Here is a 13,613-nt window from a genome sequence, read left to right as displayed (position 1 = left end):
CTTGGGCCCTGCACCCGCATGGGAGACCAGGAGAAGCACCTGGCTCCTGGCTTTGGATCAGCGAGATGCGCCAGCCGCAGCGACCATTGGAGGGTGAACCAGCGGCAAAAAGGAAGACCTTTCTCTCTGTCTCTCTCTCTCTCTCTCTCACTATCCACTCTGCCTGTAAAAAAAAAAAAAAAAAAAGTAATGAATTAAATTAGTCAGTCTGGATATTTTCTGGCTAACAGTGTGTCAGCTGTAGAAGTATGGTTTTGTCCTCATTTACAGGAACATCACATGTACAAAGACACACCACTTGTATCATTAAATTATTTTGCTTAGTCCTTCCAATCCTGAGAAATAGTATTTTAAAGATGTATAAGCTAAGTCTGAAAGAGGTTAGATAATTTAACAAATATAACACACTAGTGGGTGCCCAAATTGGGATTTGAAATCAGGTCTAACTTCAAGCCTTGCTTGTTCTTTGCTAATAATCTACGTTGACTAAATAAATAAAAAAGATTAAAATCAACATAATAACAAGAGAAGTATGATTGAGATATGAAGAAGTCAGGGGTAGCTGAAGTTATGGTAATTATGAACTCACTTTACTGACACTCTGAAATTTTTTTTTTTTTTTTTGACAGGCAGAGTGGACAGTGAGAGAGAGACAGAGAGAAAGGTCTTCCTTTGCCGTTGGTTCACCCTCCAATGGCCGGCGCACCGCGCTGATCCGAAGCCAGGAGCCAGGTGCTTCTCCTGGTCTCCCATGGGGTGCAGGGCCCAAGCACTTGGGCCATCCTCCACTGCACTCCCTGGCCACAGCAGAGAGCTGGCCTGGAAGAGGGGCAACCGGGACAGGATCGGTGCCCCGACCGGGACTAGAACCCGGTGTGCCGGCGCCGCAAGGCGGAGGATTAGCCTAGTGAGCCGCAGCGCCGGCTGACACTTTGAAATTGAACAGTAACAACTGAACAGTAAAAGAACTGCATAATTTAAGATTCTTTTCAGTAGGTATTTTTCGACTTTCTGTCTGAATTGATTGCAGTTTTCATTTTTAATACTTTAGATTTTAAATTTATACCATATTTTTAGTGTTCACTGATACAGATTTGGTTCTTTAAGCTAGAAAAAAAAAGCAATGTAGATCTATCTTCACAAAGTGATTTTCTGCTTTTAATAGCTATTGATCTAAGTACCTCAAAAATATAAGTTTTTTGAAAATAGTTCTAAATTTATAGTGGGAGTCTACCTCCACAGTAACAAAAGTTCTGTAGGTAATAAAATGGGATTTTTCATCACTTTTATCTTTGAAAAATAAAATAAATCACAAAATAGCCAAACACACCCTTACCAGCTTTGCCTCTTCCAGGGTTTATGTTGCTTTCTGTCCAAGACTGAGAGTCAGTAAGAAGGTGGCTTTGGGATTCTCTCAGTGGCTTTGCAGGAAACGGATGGTTTTCAGGACTGGGTAGTAACAATCATATTAAGTTAATTTTTTTAACCCTGACCATGGATACTAAATTTCATTAGATGGTATTCAACCCATCTGAAAGAATTAATACAAATTTACCCAGCAATTCCCATTTAAAGAGCAGTTGAACATAGTTGCATCTGATCCATAGTTTTACCATCATACAAGATGGAGCCCTATGGCTTATGCACTTCTGCTCTCAAAATGTACTTTACACCAAAATGAGGTTGCAAGAGGTTAAGATCACTCTTGATATTATTGTTGAGTGGAATTCAAAGTATGGAACTCAAACCACTTGTGATGTGAGATGACTGGTGGAGGTATTCAAGACAATATGGGGAACACAAGAATAATGCACTGAAAACATTGACTCACAATGAGAGAAGAGTTCTCTCTTCACGGTCTTTTCATTCTTTTAATTACAATAAGATGACAATCTCTACCTCTGTCAAATCTCCACTTTATATAGAGAAGAGCCCTCAATCCCATTCCTTTAGCAGGATAAAGGAATATAGTTAGAACTTCCCAACAGTATTTCATTGCCAATTTTATTTTTAAAGTAATATTCTTTTTACAGAAAATTATACTAGTTCCTCATTTTTTACAGTGACATAAAGTTTGATTTTAAAATAAGCTTACATGCCAATTTAAAGACATATTAAATAAAATAGTCACTGTGATATATGGATAGGGAAAAAGGAAGAAAAGTTTGAGAATAACTGCCTTTTGTCAGTTAGTAGCAAATTTAGGATCCAATTTCAGGTCTTTCTGTTGCTTTCCTCAATTTTGTGGAAAATTGCTTAAAGCAGAAGCAAAAGTCTCCAAGAAATGAATTTCCAAGACCTCTTCCCTTCTCCATCCACAGATAATGCTTAGCAGTCTTCAAAGAGGATGAAAGATAAGGTGCACATTGCTAATACAGTGCTGCAGCAGGTTCTACGGTTCCATTTGATCTCCAAAAGCCTGGTACAGCAAAGTTTCTCTGCTCTAACAATTACCACTCAGAGAAAAGTTATGGAGAGTCAGAGGGGAATTGTACCCTGTCCATTGAGCAGGAAACTAATTTTGACATAGATTTTTTAAAAAATTTTCATTCCTACACTAAAATAAATCATAATATATTCCAGTTAACCAAAATGTCTAGACAATTAACACTTATATACCCACCTCTTGATTATGAAAGAATTTTACAAATATAACTGAAGTTCCAAATCTATAGCTCACCCCAATAGCACCCTGGTTCCTCCCTCCTCCAGGTGGAAGACACTATAATAAATTACATTATGCTTTTAGGTTTTTTTTTTCCTACAAAGGAGCATATAATAAAATGATGCAGGAAGATAAAATATCATTTGTAAGTAAATGAAAAAAAGTCAATGTGGTATTACTTTTTAGCTGTTGAATTCAGTCCTGCAGGAGTGGATGGTTGTTCAGGATCCTGGTTAACAAGGCAAGTTGGGAAGGAGCAGCCATCACCCAGACTGTAACATAAAAGCTTACAGGTAAATCATAACAGAGACAGTACAGTTAAACTGTCAAAATGCTGGTGTCAAAGAGCAATATGGCCCTCAACATAGTGTTAACATTTAGGGAAACAATGAGCTAACTGATTTCTTACTGATATAATAATGAATCACAAAGCCAGACTTTCAAAATCGGAGTTTCTATGCAGAATTACAGACCAATGGAATTTTCTTGAAATTCTATTTCACTGGATTACTCTCAATAGTTTAAAACCTGAAAAATTTAACAATAAAGTACCTTGAAAAAATGGGTAGCAACCAGTACTTCTTCTCATCACCAAAAACTTGTCGCATGTTTTTACTGAAACCCAAACTGAATCCATTCTTATCAGTTCCATGTCGAAATACTGGACTCCTGAATGCCTCTAAAAGAGATGATACAGCAATTGCACAAGAATATATCCACTAAGATCCCTGATATTTAGAAATAATGGTATTAAGTGAACCAAAATCAACAGCAGACCTTTTGGGAGTACTGCGCTATCAACTGCCCTGACATATAGTTGTCATTCTTTTTTGGACTAATTGCTGTGATTAGAACTTCAAATGTCCTGTTGAATAGCAGTAATAAAGAGGGACATCTTTGTTTTGCTCCTGTTCTTAGGGAGAATGCTTTCAGTTTTCATCATAAACTATGATGCTGTAGATTTTTTTTTAAGATTCATTTATTTATTTGAAAGAGTTACATAGAGAGAGAAGGAGAGGGAGAGAGGGAAAGGGAGAAAGAGGGGGAAAGAGAGGGAGAGAGAGGGAGAAAGGGGGAAAGAAGGGGAAAGAGGAGGAGAGAGAGGGAGAGAGGGAGAGAGGGAGAAAGGGAAAGAGGGAGAGAGAATTCCATCTGCTGGTTCACTCTCCCATTGGCCACAATGGCCAGAGCAGAGCCGATCCGAAACCAAGAGCCAGGAGCTTCTTCCAGGTCTCCCATGCAGGTGCAGGGGCCCAAGGACTTGAGTCATCTTCTACTGCTTTCCCAGGCCATAGCAGAGAGCTGGATCTGAAGAGGAGCAGCTAGGACTAAAACCATATGGGATGTTGGCACTGCAGGCAGCAGTTTTACCCACTATACCACAGCACCAGCCGCCTGTTTCTTCTTTTCTCAGTTTGGTAATTTGTGTGTTCCTAGTAATTTGTGTATTTCATCTAGGTTACCTAATGTTGGATGTAGAGTATTTCATGGTATTCTCTTATAATCATTTTTAATTATGTGAAGTCAATAGCAATGTCTCCACTTATTTATTTATTTGGAAGTTGGAGTTAGAGAGAAATCAGGGAGAGACACAGAGATATCTTTCATCCACTGTTTTACTCCCCAGATGGCTGCAATGGTTGGACTGGGCCAAGCTGAACCCAGGAATCAGGAGCTTCTTCCAGGACCCAAGCACTTTGAGCCATCTTCTGCTGCTTTCCCCAGGCTATTAGCAGGGAGCTGGATCAGAAGTGGAGCAACCAGGACCTGAATTGGCACCCATATGGGATGTTGGCATCGCAGGAGGAGGCTTTTACTTGTCATGCTACAGTGCTAGTCCTTATCTTCACTTTCATTTACGATTTTTGTGATGAGTGTTTTCTTCTTTTTCCTTCCCAGCCAAGGCTTCTCAAATTCGTTGATGTTTTTAAGAATCAAGTAAAGATTTCATTGATTTCTCTATATTTTTTATTTCTGTTTCCTTTATTTGCTATCTTTATTATTACATTTCTTTTGCTGTTTTTGTGTTTACTTTGCTCCTCTTTTTCTAGCTCCTTACAATGTAAAGTAATTGGTTGACTTCTTTTAAAAACAGGCATTTACAGCTATATATATTTCACTCTAAGCACTGAGGGATGTATGAACATGCTGTTTTCTCTATGTTCTGGCGCTTTCCCCAGCGACTTCATAGGACAAGTACTTCTTTGCTGCAGTGACCTCTTCCCTGACCAAGCGTTCTACACAGGTTCTCTTGCAGCATCACCAGTCCTTTTCTCGGACCTCAGTAACCTCTTTGTTTCTTTCAAAGCACTTTGCATTTTGCAATTACTTTAATGATTAGCTATTAATTTTTGTGCCACTCATTGTACTGTTTTTCCCTTGTTCACCATAATATATAAACACAAGTGACAAGCAATAAACACATGGAATGAGTCAACTTGGATGTATTTAAGTGACATCCCACAAACAAATGTGGGAAATAAAAATGATTTTTATCTTTTCAGAACAAGTTGGCATTTATTCATGACAACTTTCAATGTATATATATATATATATATATATATACACACATGACTACAATAACTGGATACTCACCTAATGTAGATTTATTTTTGCTGACTAGCCAACAATGATAGCCAAACAGAGAAGATAAGCTGACAGAAAACATAGCTGCAGCAAAGAATAGAAACATAATATGGAACTTGGCTTGAGTATCTGGTAGACCATTCTATAAAAAAGGAAGAAGAAATATGTTGTCAAAGGGATAAGTAGTCCCCTACTTTTATAAGAAAATTAGTAATGTATTGTTGCCTAATATTTCTCTTAAATTTAGATATGGAGAAAGATACATGCCTTTCTATTAAAACTTTAGGAAAACACAAATATATATTATCAGATTAAAATAAATGTTTACTGGAATATGAATATATTTGAAAAAGTATTAAATGTGGGATACTGGTCTTATTCTATATAACCAAAAAATGGGAAAATTATGGAACCATATTTGTAACCTATAACATTAAGAAGCAAGGATCTATGAACCATAGTTTTAAATTTATTACTTGAACATGTTTTGTTAACACGCTAGAAATGTACAAATGTTTAAATAGCTTTATTACAGTGACAGAAAATAGGTTAGCTGGCACTTGTAGATACTCTTCTCATTGATGTTCTATGTTACTATGAACAATAACATTAAAAGAATAAATACATGGAACACATTCACAATAATGCTTTAAGCTATTTTAAATAATAGTGGCAAAGAAAAGCTCTAATGCGTACATCTGTCTAAAATAAATCTTATTATAACCATACGCTGAACAGGCCACCTCAAAGCAAAGTCATCTTGACTTTCACTTTTATACATTCAAGGAGACCTAGACTCACCATACTGGAGGGCTTGGCCATGGACACTTAGTGAAGTTACAGAGCTACCAGGAGATGGCCCTTCTGACAGAGGGTCACAGTATTTTAATGCCTTGTACTATTGGTCAGATTGACACAGGTCACAGGGTCTCACCCACAGCTCTCGACAGCAGAATCCACACAGTGAAAACCCCGGTGATTCCTTTCCAAATATGTGTGTGGTTTGGAATGATAACCATCCACAGGAGTGAGGAGCAGAGAGCTGAATGTTGTCCTAGACACTCACTGGGGATTATCCAGCAAGCGAGACACTTGCAAGTATCCTTGGATGCTGGGATCATGTCCATTCACCTGTGATTCCTTATGCTTAGCAATGCATCTGGCATATAGTAAGCATTCATCAATCTGTTTGTATCAATTTTGTTCAAATTTAACATAAATGATCTAGCAATTCAGAAAATGTTATCGTAATAAAGGATAATTTAATGAAAATAATAAGGCAATCCTGGCAGGGGATAAACTGCTTTTTACTAAAACTTGGAGTATTCACAAGGAGTTATCTATGGATATTGAAAATATTCCATTTCAAATTTTTGCCTACACTTGTTTTAGTATAGCAACAAACATCACCTAAAGCCTTATAAAGTGAAACCTAATAAAAATTCAAGACTTAAAGATATTTTTGTTGCAATGTGCAATTATAAAAATATAATAGCCTAAAGAAAATACTTCTATTTCTAAGTACTCAAAAAACTTATCTAGTCAGTTCTCGTTATTCGCAGTATATGTTTGATAAAGTTGCCAGAAACACTGAATTTGTGAATACTGAACCACAGCTGTAGGGAAAACACACGGTTAGGTTCTGACAAGCCTCTAGTCACAGCTTTGTCAACTGATCAATAGATAAATCTTGGTTCATGTGTGTTTTTGATTAAAGATACTTTAGTTAATATATACTATTGATTCACTTATGCAGAACTCTTTGCCAAAAGCACATGTCTCATGCCTGGATGAAGTTAACTGTGACACACAGAGCTCCTCCATAAGACATCAGTCTTTCAGTCTTGTGTTTAGAAACACCAGACAGCACTTCAGCACCACAAAAAAGCACAAAGCTTGCAAACAAAGGGCACTAATTAGAATGTGAAAAGCACACTTGTTTACAGTCTGAGAGCTGAAACAAGAAGGCAGAGCATTGTCTTCTTGGACATTAACTGGAAATGTATGTTAAGAGGCAATGCAGACTTTTTGCTACTCTGCACTTCTCTGCAAACGACCAGGAAAGCTCTGTCAGTATTGCTTTGGTTGTTGTACATCATTTTATTGAGTAGTTGAATTAAGAAACACAGAATCTGCGAATAGTGAGGATTGACTTGTAAAAATTAATTCTACAAAATCAGTGTCTGAAATAATTGTCTACTGAAAATCTATATGATACACTTTTTCATACTGGAAAACGTCACCAAGGTAATGACTTACTGTCCAAAATTTGACAAAATACTGTAAGTCTGTAGCAGCGATAAAAAGGCAGTACAGCAGAGAATAAGCCAAGAAAAGGAGGAAGAATTTATAATTTGAAAATCCAACACAATTGTTCACCCTGTCAATAAAGCAAAGACATTCTCAGTGAGTTTTATATCTCCAGTCTACGGACCAACATGCCCAACTTAACACAGTATTTAGCCTCCTCTCACTTTAAAGTTACTGGTATTTTATTTAATTTAACTCACAACATTTCTTAATAGATATGAATATTAAAATATCAAAATCCTGGTGGGAAGGAGGGAGGGAAATTTCATTGTATTTTTGGAATTGTGGCTATGAAATTCATGAAATCCATCCTCTCTATATAGTAATAAATTTTAAAAGTAATGAAAAATTCCATAAAAATAATTTCTGTGTTTAGACCTTTAAAAAATATATTTAATATTGCTTTAATCAGTTATGATCAATGTAACCAGATTTCATATCCAGTTATAAAAATAAGCATTTGCCTAAAGGCATTAAGCTTGTTAGAGACCAAGAGGATTAGGGGGGATGCACTAGTTCTTCCTCTATGTTACCTTTTGGTTTGATTTCCAACTATAATTAATTAGATTAAAATCTGTTAAGTTTTTCAAATTAGATGAAAGAGCTTCACTAACCCAGTACAGGCCATCACTGAAGCAACCAGCTTGCAAAAGCATGTAGACGGGAAGTTTAAGAAAAGAAACAGGACCAAGAGCCAGACAGCCCGAGTCATAATGCCCATTTAACACTAAGTTACACAGCCCTTAGGAAGCTACATTGTCCATCAGCATGTCACTTTCTTAATCTGTAAAATAAAACTCTGAGATAATTTCTGAAAGCTCTATGTTCTATGATTCCAAATATGGAAATTTAAAAATGTTCCCTTCTTATTCTGAAAGTCACTAAATTGGGAGATGGAGATTTCAAACTATCTTGTCAAGAAATATAAATATGAATATAAATAATTTTATAGACATACTTCTTTCAGGTTTTTTTTTCTTTTTCATAAAGACAAGGCATTACTGTATGACCTTGTAAAAATGTGATACAACATCCACAGGAATCTGCCAATACCTTGTTGGATTTAAGTTTTGTTAACTGGTATAATGAACCTATTACACATGAAATATGCATCATATTGTTTCCTTTACTCAAATGTCTTTGTTCTCATTCAAATGTTGGTAAAACAATTTCTATTGACTTTGATAAAAAGAACATGTCTCTAGATTTTTTAAAGTGAAACTGTGTTCACAATCTACATAAATATAAATATATATATGTGCATATATATATATATATATATATGGTAAAGGGAACAACATTAGTTATAGTAAATTTTGAATTTCAGGGTCGTGTATGTGAGAAGTAAACTATATAAAAAAGCCAAAAAAACAGTTGAGTTTGTAGTGTGAGAGGTTCTGGCGGGAAGGTGAACCAATCGCTTAGACTGCCTTTTTTTTTTGCATCTGAGTGAAATAATGGCAAGAAATGACAGTGGAAATAGTTCTGTACAAGCTATTTTAATTGTATTCTGTCTCAAAAAGATGCCGACTACTTCCTTTGTATATTGCTTGATTTCAATGGGAAAGAACAGGCAGACAAAGGTGAGGGGTCTCTAAGACTTTGTAAACAAGGATTCTTGTGGACAGGAGGAAATTGGAAGAGATAAGAAAAACTGTTTCTCTTTCTACATGAAGCAGCTTTTGTGTTAAATGTTAAACAGCATTTTAATGGCTAGAAAAGGACTTTCATCATAGATTAAAACATCTAATTTAACTTACTTTAAAATTTACTTCAGAGTATAGTCATTTGACATATCTAAGCCAGGAAACACAGTAAAAAAGTCAGATTAAAAGACCAAGTATTTTAGAGTTTGATATGCATTGTTTTGGTATGTATGTTACTAGAGAAGCGAAGTGACAGTATTCATTTTGCATAATAGCTTACTGTTTCCCTAACAAGACACCTTTAGTTAGACATTTTACCTGCCTACTGCTTTCTTTGTAGACTCAATGTGAAAAGGAAAGGACTTATTCTAAGTCTGCACATACTCCATCTAGACAAGAAAATTCCATATGGAGAAGCCAAGCATGTCTAGATTAAAATTCCTCTGATTTTCTGAAGTTCAATGTTGAAACACAGCTAGCTGTGGACTCTGCTTCAGGGCAATTACTGTCTGAGTCTAAACTGGAAAAAGAACTTATTGAATATATTGGAAAGAATGTGGTCTTTCAAGTCCAAAAAATATGTTAAGTGACTTTGAGTCCACTCCTGAACTTCATCTGAGTCTCATCCCACCCCTGACTCAATGCCTTTAAAATGGGACAGCTCAGGGCAAATTAAGTTTCTTTTTGTGAAACCCACATTTCAGTTCCAGTCCAAGCTATTCTGCTTCTAATCCAGCTCCCTGCTAATGCACCTTGGGAAGGCAGAGGAAGATGGCCCAAATACTTGGGTCCCTGCCACCCATGTAGGAGACCAGAATGGAGCTCCTGGCTCCTGACTTTGGCTTGCCTCAGTCCTGGCTGTTGTGGTTATTTGAGGAGTGTTCCCTATCTGTCTCCCTCCCTGTCTCTGTCATTCAGCTTTTCAAATAATTAAATATATTCTTCCTAAAAAATAAAATGAGTCAACACATTTCTACATTTTCCGGTCACTGGGGTTAGTTATAGATTATATGTCTGGTCTCTGGAATATAAAGGGTACTCAGGGCCGGCGCCGCGGCTCACTAGGCTAATCCTCCACCTTGCGGCGCCAGCACACCGGGTTCTAGTCCCGGTCGGGGCACCGATCCTGTCCCGGTTGCCCCTCTTCAGGCCAGCTCTCTGCTGTGGCCCGGGAAGGCAGTGGAGGATGGCCCAAGTGCTTGGGCCCTGCACCCCATGGGAGACCAGGAGAAGCACCTGGCTCCTGCCATCGGATCAGCGCGGTGCGCTGGCTGCGAGCGCTACCGTGGCGGCCATTGGAGGGTGAACCAACGGCAAAAAGGAAGACCTTTCTCTCTGTCTCTCTCTCACTGTCCACTCTGCCTGTCAAAAAAAAAAAAAAAAAAAAGGGTACTCAGTTAACTAAAGCTAAAATTATTTATTTTCATTTGTGTTACCTAACTTTTTGGCAAGCATGTGAAAATATTGTAACAGTAATTAGTTGATAAATGAAAAACTTATACTAAAAGAAAAAAAAACACTTCTCTGGTAGAAAACTCAATAAAGCAAAAACTATATTTTAGTTAAAACACAAGTATGAGATTGATTGCCTGGATGCTCTCAAGGAATATTCTCAGGCCACAGCAGAGACACTGAAATCACCGATACAGAACCATTTCCAGAATATATTAAGTGGAAAAAAAACCCCAGAGGGACAGTTTGAGTTGACAGTGTAGTCATTTGTGTTAAAACAAAACACCAAGAGGGAAGGCCACACACATGTATTCTAAAAAGTGCCATATTAACAAAACACTGATGCCCTGGGAGAGGGGGAAGCAGGCTGCGCAGTGAGAGAGCACGTTTATCTCTTAGTCTTTGAGTTTAGGATGATGAGCTCTGTATTCCTATAAATTTTATAACTTAAAATTTTAATTGAAATTTAAAAGTAAAATAAAATGGCCAGGGAAGGCATTGTGCTAAGGCTGATTAAATCCACACTTGGGATGCCTGCATCAAATATTGGAATGCTGGTTTGAATCCTGGCTCCTCTGCTTCCAATCCACCTTTGTGCTCCAGCAATGTACTTGGGAGGCAGCAGATGATGGCCTCGGTAGTTGGATTCCTGCCTCCCATATAGGAGACCTGGACTGATTTCTCGGCCCTTGCTTTTGGTCTCACCCCACTCTGACTGGTGTGAGTTCTGCAGGCAGGCATGCAGCAGTAAATGGAATGAATCAATCTCTCTCTCTCTCTCTCTCTCCTCTCTCTCTCTCTCTCCCCCCTGTCATTATGCCTTTCAAATAAATGTTAGTCTTTCAAAAAATGGTCACTCCATTCAGCTAGCACCAGGTGGATATTTTGTCACTGAAATGTAAACCCTTCACAAAGAGATGTGTGTGGCTCCTGCTTTCTGTGAGGGGATGCTCAGAGGGTGGCAGGCCAGAGAAGCATCATTTACATTGCCGCCCAGGGGCAAGAGCAGCAATAAATCAGATGAAGGGGTGCAAAATGAGCTTAGTTCAAAAACTCTAGATAGTCTTTTTTTTTTTTTTTTTTTTTTTTTTTGGACAGGCAGAGTGGACAGTGAGAGAGAGATACAGAGAGAAAGGTCTTCCTTTTGCCGTTGGTTCACCCTCCAATGGCCGCCGCGGCCGGCGCATCACGCTGATCCGATGGCAGGAGCCAGGTGCTTCTCCTGGTCTCCCATGGGGTGCAGGGCCCAAGCACTTGGGCCATCCTCCACTGCCTTCCCGGGCCACAGCAGAGAGCTGGACTGGAAGAAGGGCAACCGGGATAGAATCCGGCGCCCCGACCGGGACTAGACCCGGCGTGCCGGCGCCGCAAGGCGGAGGATTAGCCTATGGAGCCGCGGCGCTGGCCTCTAGATAGTCTTAAGTGTCCTTCCTTTCACTTCTTTGGTACGATTTGTCAAAACTTGACAGACACTCGGGAGGAACAGTTGCTGCTAGGAAAAAAAGAATGAGCCAAAGGATGAATGCAAATATCAATTAGTACGCAAAGGGATGTTATTACAGAGATCTTTTTTTAAGAACCACATTCTTGGAGCTGGCATTGTGGCATAGCAGGTAAAGCCAACATGTGCCAGATGCTCCATTTCTGATCCAGCTCTCTAGTAATGGCCTGTGAAAAACAGCAGAACATGGCCCAAGCTTTTGGGCCCCTTGCACCCACATGGGAGACCCAGATAAAGCCCCAGTTTCCTGGCCTTGGCCTGACCCAGCCCTGGCCCTTGAGGCCATCGGGGAGTGAAGCATGGATGGAAGAACTCTTTCTCTATCTCTCCTTCTGTCTATGTAATTCTTTCAAAGTAAGTAAAAACAAATAAGGAAAATCACATGTGTATTTCCTTTTTAAAAAGAAAGACCCACATTCTTATAATAGTGACACTTTAGGAGAAGAAAAGGAAGAGGTGTACTGGTGAGAGATGTAAAATGCTGTAAACCTTCCATCACCCTTTTAAATGTTAAGTTTTAGTTAAAATAAATTATTACAACTTCAGATGATTTAACTCTTCCTTAGAAATTTCCAGTGAGCTACTGTATAAAATTTATATGTTACATGCATGTGTGTATTTCTGGAAGGTCTTTTAGAGTCTCTGAATTTTTCCAAGTGCATATATAGAAAACCCTTTGTTCTTGAGCAAACCTGCAAAATTCACTTTCATACTGTTAACCTACTAATTTTAAAATTACTTCATGGGAATTCTACTGAATAAAAGCTCTTTGAGCTAATGAAAGAAACAGTAGAAGGTAAGCTTGGAAGTATCTCATAAGTTTGCTAATATAATATTACATTACAAAAGATTTCAATACATAAGTGACCTGTTTAAGTATACAGCTATACTCACCATGGGCAATGATGATCCATCTTCAAAATACATCTAAAACCAAAACAACACAAAACTGAACATCCTCAAAATTTTAATTATATTGAATTATAAAAAGAATACATAAAGCATGCTTATTTCAAAGGCCTAGGGCAAACAAAGTATCACAAAGTTATTTACCCAACCTAAAGCTGAATAGCAAAGTTCTTAAATAAAATAAACACTAGGGGGTCAGTGTTGTAGTGCAGCAGGTTAAGCCCCAACTTGCAACACCAGCATCCCAAACTGGTGCTGGCTGAAGTACTGGATGATTCATTGCCCCACTTCAGATCCAGCTCCCAGCTAATGAACCTGGGAAACCAGCAGAAGACGGCCCAAGTACCCGGGTCCTTGTCACCCTTGTGCCACCCATGTGGAAAACTCTAGGATGGAGTTCCTAGATCCTGGCGTTGGCCTGGCCCAGCCCCAGCTATTGCAACCATTTGGGGAAAGAACCTGTGGATGGAATCTCTCTTGTCTCTCTCTCTCTAATTCTGCATTTCAAATAAATAAAAACAAATCCTTAAAAAAATAAGCACTA

General features: G+C 38.3%; 1 protein-coding gene across 2 annotated transcripts in view; it reads right to left on the bottom strand.

Moving 5' to 3' along the window:
• The window catches only part of ZDHHC2 (zinc finger DHHC-type palmitoyltransferase 2), an 83,730-nt gene that overhangs the window by 6,198 nt on the left and 63,919 nt on the right, over positions 1 to 13,613 (bottom strand). For both annotated transcript variants that reach the window (XM_062213761.1, XM_062213762.1), the window contains 6 exons: positions 13,055 to 13,087; positions 7,511 to 7,631; positions 5,261 to 5,393; positions 3,218 to 3,344; positions 2,845 to 2,937; positions 1,337 to 1,449 (listed from right to left, as the gene is read on the bottom strand). In XM_062213761.1, coding sequence (XP_062069745.1) covers positions 1,337 to 1,449; positions 2,845 to 2,937; positions 3,218 to 3,344; positions 5,261 to 5,393; positions 7,511 to 7,631; positions 13,055 to 13,087 — 620 coding nt within the window. The remainder of the gene's footprint in view (positions 1 to 1,336; positions 1,450 to 2,844; positions 2,938 to 3,217; positions 3,345 to 5,260; positions 5,394 to 7,510; positions 7,632 to 13,054; positions 13,088 to 13,613) is intronic.

The sequence above is a fragment of the Lepus europaeus genome, chromosome 16 (assembly GCF_033115175.1).
Source record: "Lepus europaeus isolate LE1 chromosome 16, mLepTim1.pri, whole genome shotgun sequence".
NCBI classification, from domain to species: domain Eukaryota; kingdom Metazoa; phylum Chordata; class Mammalia; order Lagomorpha; family Leporidae; genus Lepus; species Lepus europaeus.
This window is presented reverse-complemented; position numbering and strand designations above follow the sequence as displayed.